The sequence below is a fragment of the Saccopteryx bilineata genome, chromosome 6, assembly GCF_036850765.1.
Source record: "Saccopteryx bilineata isolate mSacBil1 chromosome 6, mSacBil1_pri_phased_curated, whole genome shotgun sequence".
NCBI classification, from domain to species: Eukaryota; Metazoa; Chordata; class Mammalia; order Chiroptera; family Emballonuridae; genus Saccopteryx; species Saccopteryx bilineata.
The window spans coordinates 50,674,849-50,701,347 of record NC_089495.1 but is presented as its reverse complement, the minus strand read 5'-3'; the positions used below and the strand labels follow the sequence as shown (position 1 = coordinate 50,701,347).

At 44.3% G+C, this 26,499-nt stretch overlaps 1 protein-coding gene across 2 annotated transcripts in view; it reads right to left on the bottom strand.

The window, feature by feature from the left end:
• The window catches only part of STK24 (serine/threonine kinase 24), a 170,538-nt gene that overhangs the window by 111,564 nt on the left and 32,475 nt on the right, over positions 1-26,499 (bottom strand). The window contains exon 1 of one of the 2 annotated variants that reach the window (XM_066238052.1): positions 23,340-23,766. The exons of the other annotated variant lie outside the window; for it this stretch is intronic. Coding sequence (XP_066094149.1) covers positions 23,340-23,381 — 42 coding nt within the window. The 5' untranslated portion in view covers positions 23,382-23,766. Of the gene's footprint in view, positions 1-23,339; positions 23,767-26,499 lie in introns of those variants that run through there. 2 annotated transcript variants of the gene reach the window in all.

The window sequence follows — 26,499 nt, the reverse complement described above, 5'->3', positions numbered from 1 at the left end:
CTCCTTGATATCTGTCCCTGAAGTAAATCAGAAATAAGCTAAGAAAGACCCAAGGCCATTTTAAGGTTGATCCACATTACCTAATCCATTAAGAAAAACTTCCACTATATTTTCCTTTCTGTTTTAGCACTTTTATCCCACTCCAAACTAAAACCTTTCTAACACTTTTTCTTTCCCATTATCTCAGGTAGGAGGAAGGGAGGAAAAACCTGAGTCTTATTCCTCTACACCAGTCACTCCAAGCTACAGACAATTCTACGAACCAGACCCTTTCTGCCTGGAACCCCCTTTACACACTAGCTCCTACAGAACTGCTTACATACACACCTGAATGCCACCCACTCCAGGAAGACTTCTTTTCTATTACCACTTTGGTTAATATCACCTTGTACTACTCCCAGGACATTACTTGCTGGAATGTGGACTCAACCAAGCTGGGTTGTGTATGCATTAAGGACAGCAGGAAAAGCTCATCCATTCCCTCAGCCTTTAGCATGATGCATTAAACCTAGCAGACATACAATAAATCTCTATTGGTTGAAGAATAAATATCACATCTCATCAGAAATATGAAAAGCACTTAAGTGTTGGTAGAAATTGAATTGTTTAAGGGATCTTGGTTAGAGGTTAGTAACATTTCCGATGGAGGTGCTGCAATAGGGAAGAAAAGAAAAAACATCAGATGGAATTCCCCATCTTCCCTTCAGTTCTAAATAGAGGATAGTGAACAATTCTTTGCAATTAAGGTAACCACAGAATACATACCCTCAATATTAGTTACCCTGGGGAATAAAATCATACAATTCTGTATAGTTTGATTTTTTAACAGTAAGTTATGCATTATTTCTATAATATTTTAAATGAATTACTATTTTTAACAGCTCATTAAAAAAAAACCTTTACATTAGTTAGGAGGGAGAGGAGAAGCACCATGTGGAACTTTTTCCTCCTTACAGTCCCCAACAGCCTTCTATAAGAACTGGATTTAGGGGAGTGATACAGACCCTAATGAGAGACCCTGAAACAGGTCAGCAGGTGAGGGCAGCATCACGGGGACTCAGAAGCCGCAAGTGCAAGGAGACGGGGGAGGCAGGAGAGGCTCAGCAGCAAACCACCTGCCAAGGCTAAGGGGGCACCTCTTCTATCCCTGGGGGTGAGACCTCCTTCCACTTGACCCAGCTGGTAAAAGATGAGATAATGGTAATTTTAGTGATTCAAAATAAAAAAGGGGAGATCTATGTAGAGAAAGGGGGACTTCCACTTTCAGTATGGATACTTAGTTTTTTAACTTAACAGTCTCAAAATAATTGGAGGGACAGAAGACCAAAAGGAAATACCCTATTAGAATCTTCCCTTGTTGGGTTCCTAGGAGGCTGGCCAAGAGCCATTAACTTCTCAGTATTTAATTTGACACTCTCACCTTCAGAACTCCAAGGTGATACAGCTTTCATGATGATAGACACCAAGGGTGATCCAGGTAACTACCACACCAAGAGAAACTACTATTGGTTTACTCCAAAACTAAAGCAGCCAATGACATATATAGAAAAGTAATTCAGTAGAATTCAAAATAACGTTTTTAAAATACCATCATCGAGGCCATGGCCGGTTGGCTCAGTGGTAGAGCGTCGGCCTGGAGTGCAGGGGTCCCGGGTTCGATTCCCGGCCAGGGCACACAGGAGAGGCGCCCATCTGCTTCTCCACCCCTCCCCCTCTCCTTCCTCTCTGTTTCTCTCTTCCCCTCCCGCAGCCGAGGCTTCATTGGAGCAAAGATGGCCCGGGCGCTGGGGATGGCTCCTTGGCCTCTGCCCCAGGCGCTAGAGTGGCTCTGGTCGCAACAGAGCGTCGCCCCCTGGTGGGCGTGCCGGGTGGATCCCGGTCGGGTGCATGTGGGAGTCTGTCTGTCTCTCCCCGTTTCTAGCTTCAGAAAAATACAAAAAAAAAAAAAGGTGGTTATCAATTTAGAAAAAAAAAAATACCATCATCGACTTTTTAGATAAATTATTCTGTATGATATTACAAGAATAGGTATGTATCATTATACATTTGTTAAAATCCATTGAATATACAACTCCAGGAGAGAAATCGAATGTAAACTATGGACTTCGGGTGATAATGATGTGTTAATACAGGTTCATCATAGTATATAATCTGGTACAGAACATTGATGGGGGGCGGGGACGGCAGAGGGAGATATGAAAAATCTCTGTACCTTCCACTCAATTTTGTTGTTGTAACCTAAAACTGCTCTAAAGTATACAGTCTATTTAAAAAGTCCCCATTATTCCAGTTAATCCCCAAAGAGCTCATACTTCCCAAAGACATTTAATGCATACTGCTCTTAACAGAACTTTAAATGGGCCATTTCACTTTAATTACTAAAATTACCTCTAGCTAAAATAGTCATAAAACAAATTCTGATTTAACCCGCCATGTTTAATAAACTGTCATCTCCAGACCCCCAAGTTATCTAAAACTTCATGACTCTTAGAGATTAGATTAACTAAAAGTAAACCAGCTAGATAAAATTCCAAAATTCCTTTGTCATGTAAGAGAGAAACATGCAAAATGGGTCTCATTTTACAATGCTTAAATTGTACAAATATTAAAGAAAATTACTTTAATAACATAATCATTGAAATATCCTACCCCTAACAGTGTTTTTGTTTTTCCTGATGACTCTCCAGGTTGTGCCAGGTGGGGTAACAAGCGCCACAGGAACCTTAGTATTATCTATCTGGGTTAAGATGAAAGCTTCCTTGGTTTAGTTAACCAAGAGGCTGCTAACACCAATTTTTGCAGGTGTAAACACTGTCTGAACAACATCCTTGTTAAATTGTTATCCATCTTATCCAAAAGTTACTTTCTGATCTACTTTCGGAGTGACATCCATTAAGGTACACATTAATGAGTTTTAGGGTCAAAAATAAGTATATACTACATATTTGGAGTTCTGACATGATTTATCTTAATAAAACATTTAAAAAGTAACTCCTATCACATAAGAAACTATATACAAGCTGCTCCTGACTTACAATCAACTCATGATCTACTCCCACTTATAAAAGATTAGCCACCCACAGCACCTCTCTCCCCCCATCCATCTACCCCGGGCCCAGATGCGGAAATCAAGAATGAAAAAGCCCTGACACAGGCCCTGGCAGGTTGGCTCAGTGGTAGAGCATCAGCCAGGAGTGTGGATGTCTCGGGTTCAATTCCTAGTCAGGGCACACAGGAGAAGCTCCCATCAGCTTCTCCAACCCTGCTCCTTTTCAATTCTCTCTTTTGTGTGCTCTCTCTCTTCCCCTCCTGCAGCCATGGCCAGATGGGGGGGGGGGGGCTGAGGATGGCTCCATGGCCCCTGCCTCAGTCGCTAAGAGCTCGGTTGCTGAGCAACAGAGCAACACCACGTTGGGCAGAGCATCTCCCCCTAGTGGGCTTGCCAGGTGGATCCCAGTCCCGACACATATGAGTGTCCGTCTCTGCCTCCCCTCCTCTCACTGAATTTAAAAATAAAGAAAAAAAAGCCCTGATACAGTGACAGCAGTCTGAACATACTGTGAATAGTAAAGCCAAGCAGAGCATGTAGATGCCTGTTGAGAACTGAAACATGGGCTCCTCCTTTTTCAGACAACCTGCTCATAGTGCTCACAACTCTTCTCATACTGCTAACCACCACTGGTGACCCAGTTAATAAATCACCAGTCTCACTCCCTAGCCGAGACCTATGCATTTCCTCCACCTACATTCCAGTTATCTGAAACAGAATTCCTTATCTACATAGGTTATTTTCTATACCACTCAGTGACCAACACACCTAAGCTGGAACCCTACGAGCCATCCTAGGACTCTTCTCTCTTTCCACAGCCAATCACCAAACCTGTTCCATTCTACCCACAGCTCTCTCTTGAATTCCTCCCCTTCCTCACCCAGCCACTGGTGACTATATCCAATCCCAATAAACTCTCACCTGGGCCATAGCAGGGGTCACCAGGCTGAGGAACCAGCCTATCTGCTCTCTCCATGCCAACCACCAAACTCTTAAGACCCAAATTTTTTCTCATTCTGTAACTTCAAACCTTCCTGGGACTTTCACATCACCTAATAGGCTAAAGCCCAAACCACTCAGCATGGTCCTTCCTTTATAATCTGGTCCCCAACCACCACCTTCAACTTCACGTCTCTCATCTTTTATTTACCTCTGAAGTCCAAAAAAACTGAATTACTTACACTTTTTCAAACACTCGGTGCTGTTTTTAAAAATCTGTCTGGATTCTTTCTGCCTTTAACAGAAATTCTATTACAGAGCTCAGGTATCATTTCCTTATTAATTCTTAAGTTGCCACCTCTTGATATTCAATTGCTCCCTCCTCTGTGCTACTTCTGTGCCTTATACTTTCTTCTACAGCTGCATTTATCCCATTAAAATATATGTTTATATATGTGCCTCTGCTAATAGACTTTACACTCCTTGAAGACCCCACTGCTAGCACGGTGTCTGATATATGGGAGGTTCCTCTTCTTCAACCCTAAACATCATTCTTATATAATGCCAATAATGCATTAAAGGATAAAGGAGGCCCTGGCTGGTTAGCACAGTCAGTTGAAGCACTGTCCAAAACACAAAGGTTGCAGGTTCAATCACAGTCAGGGTAGGGTACACAGAGGAAGCAACTGGTAAATGCAGAACTAAGTAGAACAACAAATAAATCTCTCTCTCTCTCTCCCTCAAATCAATCAATAAAAGTTTTTTTCAAAAGGATGGAGAAGCCTGACCTGTGGTGGCACAGTGGATAAAGCATCGATCTGGAATTGCTGAGGTTGCCGGTTCGAAACAGCGGGCTTGCCTGGTCAAGGCACATATGGGAGTTGACGCTTCCTGCTCCCCCCCCCTTTTCTTTCTTTCTCTTTCTCTCTCTCTCTCTTTCTCTCTCTCTAAAAATTAATATATAAAATCTAATAATTTTTTTTTTAAAGGATGGAGGAGAAGGGGACTGGAGGTAACAGTAAGGCCAACACAGTACAACAGACCAATCTGAACTCAGAAATGTTGCACAGGACCAGTCCTGCTCCAACAAAAGCAAAGAAAATTCTTTCTTCTGCTCCAACTCTTAGACCAACTAGCTTCCTGCCTTGACAACCAGGAACTTAACTCCTTAAGATTCTAGTTCAGTTAGGCTTTTCTAGCCTATCCCCTTAACTTCACCACAAATTATAAATTCATTTCTACAAGAAAACATACTGGATTTTCAACAAACTTAAAAATGAAATCTGAAATGCAGTTAGAATTACCCAGATTTTAAACTTTATTTCTGACACATGGAAAATTTTGCATCAAACTTTAACAATGCTGGTCATAGAAATAAATTCCAATCAAAATATTAATATAGTCCTCGACTTTTCCGTTTTATAAAACACTATAAGGTAAATGTTCAAAGTCTACACTTACAGCTTCTCAGCTTAATATAGCAAAGATCATTATGACAGTCTGACAACACTTCCTCTTTTTCTTTGACTGTACTTCTATTCAAGTTTCCATTTCCATGTTACGCTCATAAAAAGTTAAACCTAAAAAATCATACAATATAGGTTTTAATTTGAATAAAGCAAAAAGCAAATGTATTCTAACAAAATTCAAATACGCTAAATTTTCATGTTATTACTTTATATTTCTCAAGTTTTTTAATTCATTAAAAAAGTACATATACATACAAATACACACATGCAGTAGAAGGATGCTAGTACAGGTCCATATCTCATCCAAAACTCTGCAAATCCAGTTCTTTATAAATGCCTTGGAGGGAAAACCTAAGCTGATATGAACCCATCTGCAGGAACACTTGAGGTAATGTGGGGATGGTTCACAGTCTCAGTCCTAACAGACTGGCTGCTCCAGTCCAATGGGCTCCATGCAGCCAGGTGCCTGGTGTCCCATCTTCAACACTGTCACCACTATTGCCAGCAGTCCCTCACTGTGTACGTACCTTGCATGGGAAGAAAACATGTATATACAATATGGTATTGTTTCAATGACTACTGATCCCTCACCTAAAATGCATACACTATGATATTGTTCAAAAGTAGACTGGTCTCATTTGGGGGTAAATGTCCACTCAGCAGTCATTTTAAGCCCAATATATGTGCCTATCCTAGTCCTGCAAATTTCCTTCTACAACTTTTCATCGAACAGAAAGACTAAAAAGAAACAGCCTGACCAGGCGGTGGTGCAGTGGATAGAGCATCAGACTGGGATAAAGAGGACCCAGGTTCGAGACCCCGAGGTCGCCAGATTGAGCGCGGGCTCATCTGGTTTGAGCAAAAAGCCCACCAGCTTGAACCCAAGGTCGCTGGCTCCAGCAAGGGGTTACTTGGTCTGCTGAAGGCCCACGGTCAAGGCACATATGAGAAAGCAATCAATGAACAACTAAGGTGTTCCACCGCACAATGAAAAACTAATGATTGATGCTTCTCATCTCTCTCCGTTCCTGTCTGTCTGTCCTTGTCTATCCCTCTCTCTCTCTCTGAAAAAAAACAAAAAGAAACATACTGGACCTTGTTGGTGCAGTGGATAAACTGTCCACCTGGAACACCAAGGTTGCTGGTTTAAAACCCTGGGCTTGCCTGGTCAAGGCACATATGGTTGTTGATGCTTCCGGCTCCTCCCCCCTTCTTTCTCTTTCTCTCTCCTCTCTAAAATGAATAAAGTCTTTAAAAAATTAAATTAAAAAAACATACAGGATAGAAAAGCTATTTTAAACTGGAATATTTATCACACGTGATAAAATTGTTCATCATATCACAAAGTGTTCATCTGAAGGATAATTAGAATGTATCAGCCCGGCAGAATTCCCCATTCCTCTTCCTAAGGCCGCTTCACTGACGGCCTGGAGGTGGCTCAGAAAGGAGAGTGGCCTTGTCATTCTGAGTTCATGCTCGCGCACACACATGCATATACAGGTACACGCACAGTTTTTGTGGGCCTATGTCCACATGTAGTGTCCTCTGCTTTACAATACCACTGGGCAAGGGGCAAGAACCCCAAGGTGAATTTGTAATACTACTGGGTGAATGATCTAGCTTTTCAATGTAGGCAAAGCAATTAACTACAAAAACCTCATTAAGTAACACTAACAGCGTTTTCTAATAATGCTGTTAAGGGAAAAAGGGATCATTTTATTTCTTTTCCAAAAGGCAAAAAAAGCAGCAAGATTATTCTAACAGGAATGTGCTTCTGACTATAATTCTGTCCTAAAGATGAAGCATGCCTCATGAAGATGAAGGAGGTGAAGGGAAGTCAGTGACGGCATTAAAATAATCATCAGGAAAACTGTATGGAAATAGGGGACATTCATGGTCCATTTCTAAATGGAAAATATAAAGTGCACCTACATATGACTCCAATTATTTAAAGATATATACATAATTAAACAGTGACTAGAAAATAAAATAGAAAGCAGCTATTCTAGTAATGGGATTATAGATGCCTTGTTTTAAAAATAATTTAATAAGGGGATAGAGAGAATTTTTTCCAAGTGAGTAGAAAAAAATTCCCAATTCTGTACCCATCTCCAGCTCCTTACTTCACCTTTTTTTTTTACAGAGACAGAGAGAAAGTCAGAGAGAGGGATAGATAGGGACAGACACACAGGAATGGAGAGAGATGAGAAGCATCAATCATCAGTTTTTCGTTGCGACACCTTAGTTGTTCATTGATTGTTTTCTCATATGTGCCTTGACCATGGGGCCACAGCAGACCGAGTAACCCCTTGCTCCAGCCAGCGACCTTGGGTCCAAGCTGGTGAGCTTTGCTCAAACCAGATGAGCCCGCACTCAAGCTGGCGACCTTGGGGTCTCAAACCTGGGTCCTCCATATCACAGTCTAATGCCCTATCCACTGCGCCACCGCCTGATCAGGCTACACATTATTTTTTAATAGACTGGTCAGACAACGTGGCCAGGACAGGAAATGGTGCTCAAACACTGCAGCAGATAAGCAACTGAGGGCCCTTTCACTGAGTTTCAAAGAGCCTTACCAGAACAAATTCCCCACAGAAACAAAGGAAATTGCAGCTACTCTGATAAAGGATGAACACAGGGTCTCACAACCTTACTTTATTGCTTTGGCTCACATATTAAGAAATAATCTATACAACACACCTTGTATAAGAACACTGAGAATTTTACCATTTTACAAAGACTTGTCCTGGCCATGAGCTCAGTGGATAGAGCATCAGCCTGGCATATGGACATCCTGGGTTCGATTCCCCATCAGGGCACACAGGAGAAGCAACCCCTCTCTTCCTCTTCCTCTCCCCCAGCCAGTGGCTCAGTTGGTTTGAGTGTTGCCCCAGGCACTGAGGACAGCTTGTTAGAGCGCAGCAGCCTCAGGTGCTAAATATAGCTCAGTACTGAGCATCAGCCCAGATGAGGTTGCCAGGTAGATCCTGACTGGAGTCTGCCTCACTATCTCCCCTCCTCTCACCTAAAAAAATAATAAAATAAAAAGGCTTATAATATTTTATCTTAACTTTCATTCCTAATTATTTTTCAGGATGTTGAGGATTTTGTTCCTTTTGAAAATAGGAAAATTTTTATCTTATTTTTTTATTCAGTGAGAGGTGGGGAAGCAGAGAGACAGACTCCCGCAGGTACCCCTACCAGGATCCACCTGGCAAGCCCACTAGGAGGCGATGCTCTGCCCATCTGGGGCACTACTCTGTTGCTCAGAAATCAACCTTAGTGCCTGAGGCAGAGGCTATGGAGCCATCCTCAGCGCCCAGGGCCAACTCACTCCAATCCAGCCATGGCTGCAGGACGGGGACAGGAGGGAGGGAGAGAGAGGGGGAAAAGGAGAGAGAAAAGTAAGAGGGGGAGGGGTGGAGAAGCAGAAGCGCTTCTGTGAGCCCTGACCAAGAAATAGGAAAATTAATTCTGACCAGAAGTGCTTTAGCAGAAGCTTCTTGTAGACTACTTACTGATAAAGTCAGATTACAATGATGAAAAAAATAACACATTTTACATGCACATATGTACCTAAGTATATATGTACATACATAGAATTGTGACAATTCCAGTGTCATGTGGACTTTTCCTGGATGTGGACTTTTCCCGGACTCCTGCTCCTTAGGAGAGCTCTTAACAGACTGAACTGGGGTTGGGTTGCATTTAACAGGGATTTGGCATGGTGTTGGGGCCAACTTGGACTTGGTGAACATGTTAAGGACACTACTCTTTTATGGATTCTTGATGTATTGGCCAAGAGTTTGCTTAAAGGCTTTAATCACTGAAAAAAAAAATAGAAGACTGGATAAAGAAGATGTGGCACATATACACCATGGTATACTATTCAGCCATAAGAAATGATGACATCAGATCACTTACAACAAAATGGTGGGATCTTGATAACATTATACGGAGATAAGTAAATCAGAAAAAAACAAGAACTGCAGGATTCCACACATTGGTGGGACATAAAAATGAGACTAAGAGACATGGACAAGAGTGTGGTGGTTAGGGGGGGGCGGGGGGAGGGAAGGAGAGGGGGGGAGGGGGAGAGGCACAAAGAAAACTAGATAGAAGGTGACGGAGGACAATCTGACTTTGGGTGATGGGTATGCAACATAACTGAATGACAAGATAACTTGGACATGTTTTCTTTGAATATATGTACCCTGATTTATTGATGTCACTCCATTAAAATTAATAAAAATTTATTTATTTAAAAAAATGCAAATCATCCCCCCCAAAATACCTCAAATAAGCAAGTCTGGTATGATCAAAGTCTGGCTAATTGCATTATACTTTAATAAAAGACTGCTAATACAAATCTTTTTTTTTTAACATCAAGTCAACTTATTATTCGTAAAAGCATAAAACCTCTGACATCCCAAACATTAAAGTCTATTAGTCCAGAATATTCTTTTCCAATTCAGAGACATATGCATTATCTTCAATTAGGTGTTAAACAGAACAATTACAAGAAAAGAAAATCAGGTCTGCCCATAGAAAGCTCATTCATTTCCTAATTGGACCCCCAACCCCAGCAGGCCATCATCAAAGGGCCTGTGTCATGACATTGAGGAGGAACTGGCTGGTTGGGAGAGATCTTCTTTGAAGGTCTTTCTTTAAAATCAAATTAAGAAAAAGAGTCAAAGTGATATAAATAACAGCTTACTAGGGACTACAAAGCTAAGGAATCCAGGGGTATCCTGTCTCAAAGTATAGTCCCTTGGGCAGCCACACACTAGAAAATTAGAAATGAAAATCCCAGGCCTACAGTCAGCAGACCACATCTTATAAAGCCCTCCAGGTGACAAAAATAACTGCTAAAATTTTAAAACAATTGTGCTCGATTTACAAGGTAATTTTTCAGTTAATATTGCTTCACGGTTCAAAACAATCTGGCTATAAGACAATAAACAGAAACCAGTAAATGGGAGGGCCTAAGGGCTCAGGAAGGCCCAAGGGCTTTATCTCTAGAGAGAACAGAAATAAAGGATAGAACAGGAAAAACATCTTCAAGTCCAAGTCCCCTAATACCCACAATTCTAACTTCCAAGGTGCCAATTAAAAACAATACTGGGCCTGACCAGGCGGTGGCGCAGTGGAGAGAGCGTCAGCCTGGGATACAGAGGACCCAGGTTCGAAACCCGGAGGTCACCAGCTTGAGCACAGGCTCACCAGCTTAAGCGCAGAGTCACTGGCTTGAGCATGGGATCATAGACATGACCCCATGGTCATTGGCTTGAAGTCCAAGGTCGCTTGCTTGAGCAAAGGGTAACTGGCTTGGTGGGCACACACATGCATGCACACACACACACACACACACGCACACACACACACCCCACCCCGTCAAGGCACATATGAAAAAGCAATCAATGAACAACTAAGGTGCTGCAACAAAGAATTTATGCTTCTCCTTTCTCTCCCTTCCTGTCTGTCTCTGTCTCTCTTGCTTAAAAGAAAGGGGGGGAAATACTGGAACATGAACAAACTCTTCTTTAAAAGTCAAAAATAATAGTGGAAATAAGTGTCTAAATATACCATGAGTTACCAGCCCTGACTGGAATGGTTTTATGGAAGCTGTATGCACAGTGAAACAAGAAGGAGCTCATGGGGGCCCAGAGGATGGAGGGCAAGCTCTGAAATGCCTGGTGAAGGTATTGTGTGTAAAGAAACAAAAGAATACAAATACTTGCACCATAAGTTAGAGCTCTAATACTAACTGGGCTATTTTCTAACAGAGGGGCCCTGGTCAAGCTTCCTAAACCTCAGGTTTGTAATCTGTAAAACTAATGTAACAACCTTGCCCTGGGCAGAGGCCCTAAGGAATACCCAAGGGCATAAGCAGTCTACCACAATGCCTGGCCCTTGGGAGAATGCAATAAAATTCAGTTCCCTTTCCTACAAGGCTTTCCACTAGGGGCAACAAATTTTTATTGTCTTGACATCAATACAGCAAGGCCAAAGGCATGTTTACTTTCCTAGTTATCTACTCAGGTAACTGAGGGAAGCAGAAGGAAAAACAAAACCCCCCTACCAGTAGGAACTACTGAGGAAGTGAGTAATTCTTTGTATTTACAAATCGTTTTCTTTTTAAATTACCTCTCAAGAAATGTTTGGTACAATGTAAGTGCATGAATACACTAAAAGAATGTTCAAACAATACCTTTATTCAGCAGGTTCTCAGTTCATCAGGAGTTCAGGTAGCAATTTAGCAACTTTAAATTACCACACTGAAAATGATTTTAAAATTCTGCAAAACTGCCTAAAATAGCTAACACCTGATCAAGTCCTGGATTGCTTTTCATTTTCACTGTGTGGTTTACCACTGTAAATTTCTACCCCCAAAAAGTTCTTGAAGTAGGAAATCATTTCAAGGCAGTATCCCCAAGAACAGCATTCCGTTTCCACGTGCACCCTTGTCATTCATCTATTAACGTCAAGTATTTAAGGAGTAGCCTTGTGCAGCACCCAAGCTTGTGGCCATGCACTGAGCATGCAGAGTCACCTCGTCATTCCACACCTGAGTCTTACCAGCCTTTGACTAGTGGCAAATGGATCTGCCACAGACTCCGGTACTCCTTCCTCCCCGTCCCTACAAGCTATTCAACATCTGCCGTGCATCTGTATCCAAGTCCTGTACGGACAGCCACAAAACATGCAGCCATGACTGGCGCTGCCTCTGCTGCCCTCCCAAGAAGCAGACACTTAATTGTGGTCCATGGGCGGAGCCCTCAAAACATTAATCAACTTAAGCAAATGTTTCTCCAGAGATGGCTCCCTGAAATGGGTCTGTGCCCACAAGATCTTAAGACAGTGATGGGCAATCTTTTGAGCTCGGTGTGTCAAAATTCGCCAAAAAACTGAGCATAACTCAGGTGGTGTCACTTCGAGAAAAAAACCATAATTTCGCGATATTTATAGTTTAAATAACAAAAATGTATAATTGTAATATATAACTATTCAATAAACCAAAAACTAATTATTTAACTTACCTGCTTAGTGACTTCTTTGTTCATCTGTAAGTCAGTTTCTTTTGTTGGTCTTGATATTATTTAACTTGTGTGGGGTGCCAAGAACTAAGATAAGTGAGGGGGAGGGGGAAGGGGAATTCTTTAACTGCCTATTAGTGACTTTTTTGTTGCTGAATTTCATTGGCTAAATCTTCAATTGAAGGCTGGTATTTTGTACACTTCAAGCCCAAGCAAGTGCTACTAACTTCATCTGTCAATTTGTTTCTTTTGTTGGTTTTGATATTATTTAACGCTGAGAATAAGGTCTCACAAAAGTTTGTAAAGGGGAAAATTGTGAGTAAAGCCATTGCTCTATTTTTCAGGGTGCTAAAAGTGTCTGGTAATCGGTTCCGGGCACTCCAAATTTCCTGTTCGTAGTGGCACTACTCTTGATTCTCCAAGCTGCACCTTTCCAGATTCTTAATCTTTGACCTCAAATCGACAAACACCTGAGCCCAGATGCTGTCTTGAAATTCTGCAAGTTGCATCTTATGTAAATTAAGATGGCTGCTGTTAAGAAACGGCACCCACAGCACAGGTCCTCTCCTCTGCCAGCCTGCCCCTCACTTATCTCAGTAATGATGGTCAGTTAGAAATCCACGACACCCCAGAATAGTAGATTGGATGATGGTTGCTGTGGTTATGTGGTTGATGGTAATGGCGATCACAGGGCCCCCAGAGATGCGTCCCCCACGGCATTCCACTGCTCTCTGCTCCGCCGGCCGGAAGTGAGGTCAAAGATCCCCTAACGGCCTAACCGGAAGCCCCAGAACTAGACACTCTGTGCCAGAGTTCTGTTGTTTTGGCCTACAGACCTCCGGCACAGAGTGTCTACAGCAAATGTTTTATCCTCAGCTACTGCACCTGGCCATGCAGGAGCCAAGGATGAAACGTCCTTCTCGGCATGCGGCCCCATACTTCTCTGGTATGTGGCTGCCTGCGGCAGCGTGTTATCAAAAAGGGCTACATGTGTCAGTGCTGACACGCATGTCATAGGTTCACCATCACAGTCTTAAGACCAGTAAGTGAGACAGAATGCAGGAAAACGGGTTCTCCGTTCAAGTTGGGGAGATAGAGGTCACTGACAGTTAAGAGATGAAAAAACAAGCATGTTTATATTGCTGTTTATTTACAGACATAAAACAGAAGCCACAATTGCAGATGAGGCTAACAGTGTGGCTGAGGAGTCCTTCCCCACCCCTGAGCCCCAAGCAGTCCTGACATTGGAAATCAAATTCTATTCGTTCCATTCATTCATCTATAAATGGAAGGACACTGCCTTCCAGGTAGAGAGCACACTGAGCCTGTGCATCTCTTTTGGTTAATCCTGAAATCCCACTAAAACTAAAAAAAAAAGAGGATTTCCTAAGAGGCTAGCTAACACTGTGTACCAGGAGGGGAGAGAAGACGAACAGCAATGAAATTCCAGAAGCTGGAAAGTGGTGGTGGGAAGAAAGAGAGAGAGGAGAAAACAAATGCTAAACAAGTAGAAAAAGCAGAGAATCAACTCCGTAGTGCCAAATCTCCAAACCTCAGGAATTGGCAGCCCAGGTACCTCTGGAAAGGAGCTCCTAAAACAAGGAGAAATTAAAGTGGTCAGATACCTGGACTGACTTCCCCACTCCTCACAGCCAGGAAACTGCTTCCTGCCTTTCCTATCAAGCGACAACTGAAAGCATATTCCTAGGAAAGGAAAACTGAGGGTTTCCAGCACAGAAGAAAACCATGTAACCCTGTACCCACTCAGGCCTTTCCCTCCACCCTGCAGTCAGGTGGGCAGGAGGTCTCAGACCAGAGAAAGCACCAGGCATCAATCTGAGGGATACATCAGTGTGAACAAGAAAGACCAGTCCAAGATGGGAGAAGGTCAGAAGGCTACAGGGAAGGCTTCCCCAAGAATGAGAAATGTATATAAAGCTAAAAGAAATTGACATAAGCCATTCCTCAACTCTCCTGTCTAGTAGGCACACTATGGTTTTTTAAAAGGCCCCAATCAAGGGCTCAGATTTCCAGCCATCTTGGTAGCCGCCCCCGCGCATGCGTGAACAAGAGAGGGTATCTGAAAGTGGCCTTTACCAGAAAAACAAGAGACCAAAACCAACCAAGAAAGGGATGGATGGGGGAAGAGACTCTATGGGGGAAAAATACAACAATTAACATACTTGAGGAAACAGAACAGATAATTGCAAGAAGAAAAGAACGCTATAATAAAAGAACATTCAGAGGACCAAAAAGAGCTCTTACAATTTACAGAACAAGAGCAGAAATGAAATACTCAATTAGAAGAGCTAGAACATAAAGTCAAGACAATCCCAAAAGGCAAGGGGGGAAAAGATGGAAATTAGGTGTAAACAGGTAAGAATATTTGAAGACCAGTCCCTAAGGTCCAATATCCAATAAAGTTTACAAAAAGAGAGAACCAAAAAAATGCAGGGGGAGGGGAATCCAAGAAATAATTCAACAAAAAAAGACTAGTGGTACCAGATTAAAGGGGTCTAAAAGTACCTATCACAAAAGAAAGAAAAATAGACCCATACCAAGATACGTCACTGGCAAACTTTAGATCTGAAGTTGGGGAGAGGGAAGGGAGATAACATGTGAGTGAAGGTGACAAGAAAAAAAATTGGATCCTATGAAGTTCACGAAGAACAAAATAGCTGTGTACACAGAATCTGGTATTGGTGTGGCACTGCAACACTGGAAGCTAACAGAGAAGAAATGCCTTCAACCTTCTGGAAGAAAATAATTTCCACCCTATGACTGTATCACATGCCAAAATATCAACAGAAGGAAAACGTAAAAATAAAGAAATTTTCAGATATCCAAGTCCTCAAAAATCCTATCTCCCAAGGACTCCACTCCCAGGAAGGCACTGCAAAATATGTTCCAACACCAGGGTGTAAACCAAGAAAGATGACAGGAGACAAAAAAAAAGAAAAAAAAAAGCAAGCCATCCAACAGAGAGTAACCGAAGAATCCAGAGGACAAAAACGAAGGAAGTTAGCCAGCAGCACACTGAGTGCGAAAGGTGGTCAGTCCACACCAAGCAGGTCTGAAGGCTCATGGGAAGACTTCTGCAGAATGGTGAAACTGATGCTCTTCCTGGACTTCCTAAGAGGCTTCAACAGCTGTTGCAAGTTTGGAGTTGAAGAACTGCTATAGGCCTGACCTGTGGTGGCGCAGTGGAGCGTGGACCTGGAACACTGAGATCGCAGGTTCAAAACCCTGGGCTCGCCCAGGGAAGGCACATATGGGAGTGATGCTTGCTGCTCCTGAGCCCCTTCTCTCTCTGCTTCTGTCCCTGTCTCTCTCTGTGTCTCTCTTCTCTAAAATGAATAAATAAAAATAATTAAAAAAAAAAAAAAAGAATTGCTAGAGACTCAGTGTTTGCATCCCCCAAAGCTTGGATGTTGAGACCTAACCTCCAATGTGATTTTATTAGGAGCTGGAGCCTTTGGGAGGTGATTAGGTCATGGGGATTGGAATTAATGCTCTTATAAATGAGGCCCTAGAGAGTTCCCTTGCCCCTCCTGCCATGTGAGGACACCACAATAAGACACTGTCAAAAAACAAGTTCTCACCACTGAATCTATCAGCACCTTTATCTTAGACTTCCAGCCTCCAGAGCTGTGAAAAATAAATGTTCACCCAATCTATGCTATTTTGCTATAGGAGCCAGAGCTAAGTACATTACTAAAAGGCAACTTCCAAGGAAGATTTAAAAAGTAATCCTGTTTTATTAATGGCTGGCCTGTGAATACTGTTTACACTGTCACATTAATGTTCACACTGACCTAACCAAAGTTACAATGTAACTATATTGGAAAATACATACCGGAGGTAATATGAGAATGAAGGAGGCAAAAAGAGAAATAAATCCTCATTCTCAGAAAAAATGTCTGTAACTAGAAAAAGTAGCAGCAATTTTTTAATGTTCTTTATAAACAAAGGAGTAACAATCAGCTAAGAGAGATCAAACTGGCTGCCTTTGGGGAGGAGGAAATGGGAGTAAGGAACTGATTGCTATCTTTCCAAACAAACCTTATGAAGCCATCTGACTCTTTAAAACATGTATAATTTCTTTAATAAGATCTAAGTAAAAATCCTAAATAATTAAAAATTTATAAAAGGATTTGGGTCTGTGTGGTCCTTTCAAATCTTAAAACCTAAAAGTCTTTTTAAAAACAGAGACTTAAAATACTAGGAAGATAAAACACTAGCCAAATATTTGGTAAGCATTAACGTAAAACTTGAAATGTTCCCACAACTTATTCAGATACCAATAGGATGCTGAACAGATAAGGTCACTTTTGCTGCCCTGGCCAGATAGCTTGGTTGATTAGAGCAGTGCCCAGGAACGCAGAGGCTGCTGGTTTGATCCCCAGACAAGGCACATACAGAAACAGATTCATGTTCCTATCCATCTGTCTGTCTCGTGCTCTCTCTCTCCCTTCCTCTCTCTCTAAAATCAATAAAGTAAACATTAAGAAATAAAAGATTCCTGCCCTGGCCGGTTGGCTCAGCGGTAGAGCGTCGGCCTAGCGTGCGGAGGACCCAGGTTCGATTCTCGGCCAGGGCACACAGGAGAAGCGCCTATTTGCTTTTCCACCCCTCCGCCGCGCCTTCCTCTCTGTCTCTCTCTTCCCCTCCCGCAGCCAAGGCTCCATTGGAGCAAAGATGGCCCGGGCGCTGGGGATGGCTCTGTGGCCTCTGCCTCAGGCGCTAGAGTGGCTCTGGTCGCAACATGGTGACGCCCAGGATGGGCAGAGCATCGCCCCCTGGTGGGCAGAGCATCGCCCCCTGGTGGGCGTGCGGGGTTGATCCCGGTCGGTCGGGCGCATGCGGGAGTCTGTCTGACTGTCTCTCCCTGTTTCCAGCTTCAGAAAAATGCAAAAAAAAAAAAAAGAAAAGAAAAGAAATAAAAGATTCCTTTTGCTAACCAAGAACTCTCATGAGAACATAATGAAAGGTCCCTCTACCAGGCGTCCCCAAACTGTGGCCCGCAGCCCCCGCCGCACTTCCAGAAGGGGCACCTCTTTCATTGGTGGTCAGTGAGAGGAGCACTGTATGTGGCGGCCCTCCAACGGTCTGAACTGGCCCCCTGTGTAAAGTTTGGGGACCCCTGCGTCTAGTCTATACTGGCTGTGCTGTTCAGGGGTATGTACATAGGGTATCTATAATTCATAATCTGGGATGTTTTATACTTTGCAGCAAACAAAGGTACATCTTGTTTTATTTGCTGTAATCTCAACCCTGGAAACTAGAAAACCCAGTTTCAGATAAGGAAACTCCTTTTTCAACCCCCAGAAGCCAGGTGTTGGAATAGCTGTTTTTCTTTTTCCCAAAACATTTGGCACTAATAATTTTAAATACAATGCAATGAAAAAACATGATTATGGGAAATGACTGGTACGAGGACAGTGGTTGATACTAAGCAGCAAGAGGGATATCAAAGAGCAACTTCTATTTCCTGCACTCCTGCCACAAGATTCCATTAATGTTAACAGTGCTCAGTTAAAGCAGAAAAAAAGCCACAGAAGAGTTGGTTGGGTGTGGTCAGTTTCCTGCAGGTACAAGTTTTCAAACAGGCAATTCTGAATCACTGGGAGAAGTCACCCAAATAAGAGAGTCAAGTGGCATGTTTCTCAAGAGATCATCAGACTCTGGCTTCAGCATGACTGTAAAAATACACTAGAAAGCAGCAGCAACTACCAACACTCATTTCTTCAGTTAACTACTTACACTACATCTTGAACTAAGGTCCTAGAAAAATACTGCTCAACTGAAAAGCAATGTCAACATGCATCAAATAAGTAAGCTCAGCTCCAAGCATTAGTTATAGCTCAAAGATGAGGACAAAATTTACAAAAAAGAACAAGAATGCAATGACAATGGCTGCCACTTAACCCCAACTCTCTTGTGCTACATTAGCTGCCTAGAAAAACTAATCTGATCAATTCCTACTTGCAGTTCACTTGGTTCTATATGAAATACTGTCAAGAATATCCCTAAGGCCCTGGCCGGTTGGCTAAGTGGTCGAGTGTTGGCCCAGCGTGTGGAAGTCCTGGGTTCAATTCCCAGTCAGGGCACATGAGAAGAGACCATATGTTTCACCACTCCCCACCCCCACCCCACAGCCATGGCTCAACTGGTTCCAGCACATCGACTTCAGGCGCTGAGGATGGTTCCTGGAGCCTCCACCTCTGGTGTTAAAAATAGCTCGGTTTTAAGCATGGCCCCAGATGGGGGTTGCCAGATGAATCCCAGTTAGGGTGCATGTGGGAGTCTATCTTCCCCTCTTCTCACTTAAGGAAAAAAAAAAAAGATCCACCTGGGCCATCATACTGACACCAGAGACCTCCAACCACTCAGCCTTCTCCACTCCTACTCTCAGTATCCTGAAGTTCCTCTCACCACTGCCTTCCAAGCCAGCAGCCCAGTACTTCCCAGAACCCAACTCCTTTCACCTTCTCCCCACCTGCAAATGAAAAAGAAGGGCTCCTAAAGTATAGGACACTCAAAAAGGTTACCCCACTGCAGCCAGAAAGGCAGGTCCCTTTCCCTGGGCCTGTGCCCCTCCACCCCCAGCTTTGAGAATCAGCTTTCCAACCACACACCTCTGCTCTCTGAAGCAGCCACAGGCTGCTGACTTAGTGAGGACAGGTCCAGTGGAGTTTCTCAGCTACACCTCCCACTGCCCCTGGACCACACTCCATAGACAAATGTATTGCATGAGTGAGGGCTCCCCATCTAGTCATGTTCTAAGACACCAGGCCACATTCTACAGTTCAGTATTTCTCTCAAGGTGCTTTCAAGAACCTAAATCAACCTAAGTCTCTTGCCCTGGCCAGACAGTTCCACTGGTCAGAGCATCGTCCGGAAGTGCAGAGGTTGCTGGTTCAGTCCCTGGTCAGGGCACATACAGGAACAGATGAATGCTCCTTTCTCTCTCTCTCTCTCTCTCTCTCTCTCTCTCTCTCTGCCTTCCTCTCTTGCTGAAATCAATAAATTAAAAAAATTTTTTTAACTAAATCTCACAAATACCCTAAATGTCCACACACTGTAACATACCAACCTTTCTCCCAGGTTGCAGATGTTAACAGGCTGACCATGGAGAGGCCTCTTGCATGGAAATGGGGAAATAACTTTGGAAATGTGACACTAAGAGGGGAAAAAAGGACAAGAGCACTTAAGCCACAATTAAATGCAGCTGTCCTTCTGTTTGCCTTCATTTCCCAGTTTTGCAGAGCACACAGATTTCCCCAGGGTAAGCAAGAACACTTGAGAAAAGCCCCCAATGCATCCAAAACTGGCCATTAAATATCTTTCTCACTCTCCCTACACAAAGGGGCATTCTCAGGCAAAGGTTTCTCCAAGGAGCTAGAGAAACAGACAGATGATGCTAACCAGTAAAACTTTTAGTTTTCTAGGTATTCCTGTAAAAGTGTCTGTGCTTTCAAAAATCAGAATATCTTAAATTTATGACATCCTCAAAAGATGCTTACCTGAACTCAGGCCATATTACACATGACATAACTAATCAGTATCTTTCAAACTTGGGTCAAAACCACTCAGCTGTGAAATCAATTTACTGTTCCAACTAGCTTATTTTTTTAATAAAATACATCACATAACTACTTCACAAGTAGTAAGCATTAAGACTGGCTTCAAAACTTTTGTTTCAGGTCGTGATATAAAATATATTTCTTACATGGGTCATGGTTCAGAAAAGTTTAAGTGACTGATAAAACTCTGTAATAGAAATTTATAAACCAAAATCTGATTCTTTTTAAATTACAACTTATGCAAACTATATTTCCCTGCCTCCAAACTTAAGCTTGATTTTCTTTTAATCTTAATTCAGTGACACCGTATGTTCAATGAAGGACAGCATGTAGTTAAATTCACAAATCAACCTAATTTCTTCATGTCTATTTGTAGTTACTACATTCAGTTCATGATTTCTATTTTTCCCACTATGCTAATAGGAAACTGGGCTGTGGAAGGTAAAGAAAAAAAGGCCCCTAGCAACCTTCATTAATCATTTATTAAAAATGGTAAGTCACTCAGATTTACAGTCATCAGTCATCTAAGACCTGGCACATGAATGTTCAAAAACAACTGCTGACTGAATAAATAAAACATTGATCTCATATTTCTAATTTCTCCATCAAACCCAAGTTGGAAGGAAATTAACATTAATTTTTGCAAAAGTAATAATAAAACAATAATACAACATAGTAAAGAGTATGGTCTTGAAGGTAGAAAATAACTTGGTTTCAAGTCACAAATTTGCCACGTAACACTCTCTCCTTGGCCAATTCAATTAGTCTATGTTGGTTTCCACACCTAGAAAATGGCATAAATAATACCTACACTTCAAGTAGTACTGGGAAAAATCAAGAGGCATAAAAATGATTTGCAAGACAGTGGAAAATGATGTTTATACTAAAATGTTCTTTTATTCACATTTATTTTTTTAAGCATCTTTGCCTAGGCTGCCAATTCACTCTGCTGTCTTTGACATTTTTAACTCCTTATTCACCTTGGTCAGGAGAAGAGAGAGGAAAAAAGGAAGGGATGTGAGATGTCTCAGGATAGGGCACAGAAGGGTTAGTAGTTCTGTTTTATCCTAGACAACACTCAAAGGCAGGCGTGCCTGTAACTTAATCTTCAACAACTCTTGAGTAAAGCCTCCCTGGGAGACAGCAGTAGCTGCTAATTCAAAGTAGGAAATGTGCTTGTTTTTTGTCGGGGTTTTGGGGATAGTGGGAGGAAGAAAAGGGAATGTTGTTCCCAAATGGCACACTAAAAACAATTAACTGCACAATACAAACACAGTGTCATACAATGTGTAGATGTAAATGCTGGATGACTGTCAGAAGTCACCTTCACAGCTCTAAAACTGTAACAGCTGCAAATTCGGTGTTTCAACCAAATAAAAACTTACCAGCTTTTAAAGAAAAATCAGTCCCTTGTAATGTTACCTAGGAAACACACTACGTTTTGGAGACAAAATTATTAAAGAAAATTCACCTTCTTTTCTCAAGATTTAAAAAGAGTCCATACTCTTGAAAAAAGAAAGGACAAAAAAAGTACTGAGACCAGATACCACCTGGTGACCATCTGATACCGACTACAGGGCATCAGCCAGTGGAGCTCTAAGTACCTTTCCAAGCTGATGATTCTCTTTCTATGAAGGCCTAAGGGTTAACTCTAAGGGAGGCATTTATTGCAACCTGATTAACACAACATTAAAGTCAGTGTAAAGGAAGTACTGAGTAAAAAAGAATTTTTTTTAATCATTATGAGAAGGCCTTCTTGCTCTACTGGTGGAAAATAATTTTTCACCCAGTTCACCTTGCTTTCCAAACCCAAGCAGGAACCTTAGGAAATACCAAGAAACCACATCTCATTTTTACCTAGCAGTCAGCAGAAGCCTAGGTTTTAAAAGTCTGTTGAGTTTTAAAACTCTTTATTCAAGGGCAGTTTTCTTGAAGCACATCCTTAAGATATTAACTTTATCTGGTACTCCTAATAAAAAAGAGAGTAGAAGAAAAGAAAAAAGACCTCGCACTAAAATTCTGGCAATATTTTGTTACTGTCTACTTCAAACCTAAACAATGAAATCCAGTTTTCTTTCTATGATTTAAAAAAAAGAGAGAGAGAAAGCGATCTGCCTCCCAGCCCTGTTCCTCTTAGACCTCAGGAGCAAAGAAAGAGAAAATGAGCCGGTAGATGTCTGTAAAATAAATAATCCACTTGGGTCCCGTGGTGGTTGTCTCAGGCCTATTCGCTTAGCTAAATTGGGAGAGCAAAACTTTAAGAACATACCCTAACTTCATCGTGAGATTTTAATCCTAATCATTTTGCCACCATTTATGCGCTTACAAACATTACAAATTAGCCAAAGAGGGTGGTTTTATTTTTCAAAAGGCGAAAAACAGTCCCCAATAGAAAAAAAACTTGAATGCATTCATGTAAATTTGAAATTCAACCCCCACCCCAAAGTCACTGGTAGGCCAAGATGCCACAAAGTATCCACGAAGAGGTTTGCTGAGAAGGAACTCATCTGGATCCAATCAAGTCTCTAAGTAAAAAAGCCCAGTGTCCCGGGGTCGGCGGGTCAGCCTCGGCTCGGGACACTCGAGTGCCTGCTGTCGAAGGGAGTCCCCGTGCCAGGTTTACCGGCTCGCGCTTTCCCCCCAGTCTGCACCAAAGTGAAACGCGCGGAAAGACGCGCTGGGAGCGAGGCTGGCAGCTGCATCTCCCTCCACCCCGCCCGACCTCCTCCGCCCGGCCGGGCCCAGGACGAGTCCAGGCGCGTCCCGGACTCCCCTCCCGCTTCTCAACTTTACCGCCCACTGGCCGGGAGAGACAGGGGCCTCCGCCACCCCGCGCCCGCCCGCCCGCCCGCTGGGCCCAGAGCCCGCGCCGGGCCTCCAAGGGCATTTCCCCACATCACTGCTCCCCGGGGCTGGGGCTGAGCCGGCAGCTCCGAGGCGCTGGGGGAACAGGGTAGCGGGGAGGGCGAGGCGGCCGGCACACCACCTCCCTTCCCAGCCGCCCCAACTCCCGGCCCACAAGGGCCGCCTCCAGGCCGCGGCCCCAGGTCCCCGCGCCCCCCTCCAGGCCCGAGAGCCGGCCGCGGCGCCGGGCAGGGGCGCCGGGAGCGCTGGGAGCGCGGCGCGAGGCCGGCGCGACCCCGGAAGGGGCAGCGCGGGGGGGGGGGGGGGGGAGGGAGCGCCGTGTTTACACCGCCAAGTTCCCAGCTTCCGCCCCGGCCCGCGCATCCCTCCCCTCGGCGGCCCGGAGCCTGCCTACCTGCATGCCGGGCAGGCCCGGCTGCACCGGAGAGTGAGCCATGGCCGTCAGGACGGCCACTTCCTGGGACGGGACGGCCGGGCCGCGGCGATTCACGCGGGCGACGAGGCCCGCGGGCCACGCACAGTCCTCGGGCGGCGGGGTCAGCCGGCCAAGCTCGAATCCGGCTGCGGCGGAGCGGGCCGGAGCCCGAGGCCACCCCAGCCCCCGTGCGTCCCGGGCCGGAGGGTAGCTCAGCGGCGGGTGGCGGACGGCGTCTCCATACACAGTACCGGGGAGGGGCTGCGAGGCGCGCGGGGCCTCCCTGCGAGCTGCCGCCGCTCCCGCTGCTGCTCGGCTGGAGCCCGGCGGCCTGGAGCCGAAGTGGGCGCGCACAGACGGCCGAGCCCGCGAGCGCCGAGCGCGCCCCGCCCCAGCCCGGCCCCCGCGCCCGCGCCCGCCCCCGCCCTCGCCCCCGCGGCCCGGCTGGGGACTCCGCCCCGCGCTTCCGGGAGGGGGAGGAGGCTCGCAGCCGCCGGCGCCCTAGGCCGCAACCGCCTGCCCTGCCGCCTGCCGGGGCTGGCGGGGCTCGAGCGTCCCTAGCGGCTGCCCCCGCCCACAGTTGGCGACACGGGGAGGAGGAAGGCGGCTGGGTGCCAGGAGCGGCCCTCCACAGGGTGCCCTCCCGGCGTGGGGAAGGGGGCTCAACTCCACCCTTCGGCTCGGGCCGGGTCAGGAGCTTACGGAGTCGGGGCGGGGAGGGAGGGTTCGCACCGACTCTTACTCTGCCGTCTTCCTCCGGCCCTGCGAGCCAGCCCACCCTTCCCCAGCGGCCCCTGGGGAGATGTGCTCCGGGCGAGCTCCGCGAGGGCAGGGTGGGAGACCGTGGGGGGACGAGTGCCCAGCGGGGCCTCAGGCGGGGCCGGTTCGGGACTGCTGGAGAGGAGCTTTTCCGCGGTCTCCGTTCAGTTTCCAACCAACCCTAGGAGGGAACCGAGAAGGGAGAGGCGAGACCCGGAGCTGTTCATTCCTAGTGCTTTTGCCGCTTGAAAACAGCCCCGTCGGATGCTAAGTGCTGTAAACTTAGCTAAGAAGTGGCGGGGCTGAACTCCACCGTCTCCGGGCTCTGGTCCGAGGCGGGAGTATCCATCTCCAGAAGGGGAGAACGGAGGGAGGAGCAAGGAATAGGGAGGACAATCAAAGGAAACGTGTCTAGACTTTCCCCAGCCCTCTCCCTCTCTTTCTGCCGCCTGCTGAAGCCCCCAGGTCCGTCCTAGGCAATAGTTCTGTCTCCACCGTTTAGTCCCCCTGTCCTCTTGCTGCAGAGGAAATAAGAAGAAATGAGTCAAGGTTGCCTCCAGAAAGTTATTTTATTTTTAATTACAGTGGCAGCCAATGAAATTATTTGTAGCTCAAGTTGTTGGGACCGTGGCACCTCCCTCATGCCCATGAATGCCCATGTTGTACCATTGCTGTTCGAGGTTGGATATACCCCCCCCAAAAAAAAGAGCCCCCAAGAGTTCAGACTCTTGAAGGAAACTTAAAAAGTTCTCCACTGAGATAAGGAGTGTTTATTCTCTGAGGTGTCATTGTACTCGGAGAACTTAGTTCCCTCTGGGGCTCTGAATCCAACAAGATATGGGATGCTAAAACCTAACCCCTGCTTTCCCTATGGAAATATGCAAGCCTTTTCTCAGGGTTCTATGAAGTGAGTGTGGCACATAGAAAGCTGAGAAGAGCATGAACTCTGATACCTAGGAGTTTACCATCCTGAGAAAATTTTGTGTACATGGGTACACAGGAGCCTGACAGGTGGTGGCGCACTGAGGTCGCAGGCTCAAAACCTCAAAATTTTGCTGGGCACTCATCCGGCTTTAGTGCAAGTTCACCAGCTTGGAAGGGTCTCTGGCTTGAGCAAGAGGTCACTGGCTGGGCTAGAGGTCCCCCTCACCCCCCACCTCAAGGAAGGTATGAGAAGCAATCAATGAATGACTAAAGTGACTAAACTAGGAGTTTACACTTCTCTCTCCCTGTCTCTCTCTCTCTCTCTCTCTCTCTCAAAAAGGGGGTACATAGGAGATGAACAACAAAACAAGCAAGAGCATGAATATTAAAAATGTTCATAATCTCGGAATTGTGCTTACAGAACATGCTAAGGAAACAAAGAAGTGGCTAAGAACGGATATAAAAAGATGCAATGCAGTGATATTTAAAATTGTGGGGAAACTGGGAACGGATTAAAAGTCTGACAGAGATTCTTGAGTAAATGATAACATATACATACCAAGTACATAGTCATTAAAAATTATGTATTTCAATATTTAGTAATATGGAAAACTATTTTCATTTTATTTCATTAAGAAAGAAAATTTGGGGTACAAAACAATATGTACATATTCTGATCTCAAGCTACGTCATGTATATGAAGTTATATTTAAATATATATCATTCACATATCTGTATAATTTTGTGTGTATATGTGTAAATGGGAAAACCTGGAAGTATATACACCAAGATTTAGCAGTGGCTCTCTCTGGAATTAAAGATTATTTTTTTCAGTCAGTAGTCAGCCAGTAGAGATCATCATGATAAGAGGTCTCTCCTTAGGGTCAGCAGTCAGGGCAATAATATGGCAGCAAGGTAAGGAGGGAGAAGCAGGACAAATACACAGAAATGTTTGGGTACGGATCTGAGGCATTACCATAGGAAACTCCAGAAACCTTGAGGCCTATTTTGCAGTGGGCTAATATCTGACAATTAAGCCATAGGGGGCATGGGGCCATAATAATCAGAGTATAAAAAGTAGTCCAAGTCCTTTTTAGTATCCAGAGGCTAGAGAGGTTAAGAACATGTGAGTTACAGTGGGATATCATTTATCTATAGGACACAGTGACTTGCATTCATTAGCTGGTCTATTTCCCTATACCCTGTTTATCTCCTCACCACGACTGAACTTCATTTCCTCCTTTGACCATATATGTACTAATGAACAGCATTTGCCTTGAAAGAGAAGAAGCAAAATAGGAGTTATTTTTCTTCTCAGTCATATGCAGACATTACCTAGTGTTCCTCAGTCAATGGCCCTCTCCTTTGTTTTAGCAGAGCAGAGATGATTGACTTGGTCTGAACCCATGATATGATCCTGCCCAATTGCTCATTTCATTCATTTATACACTAACAT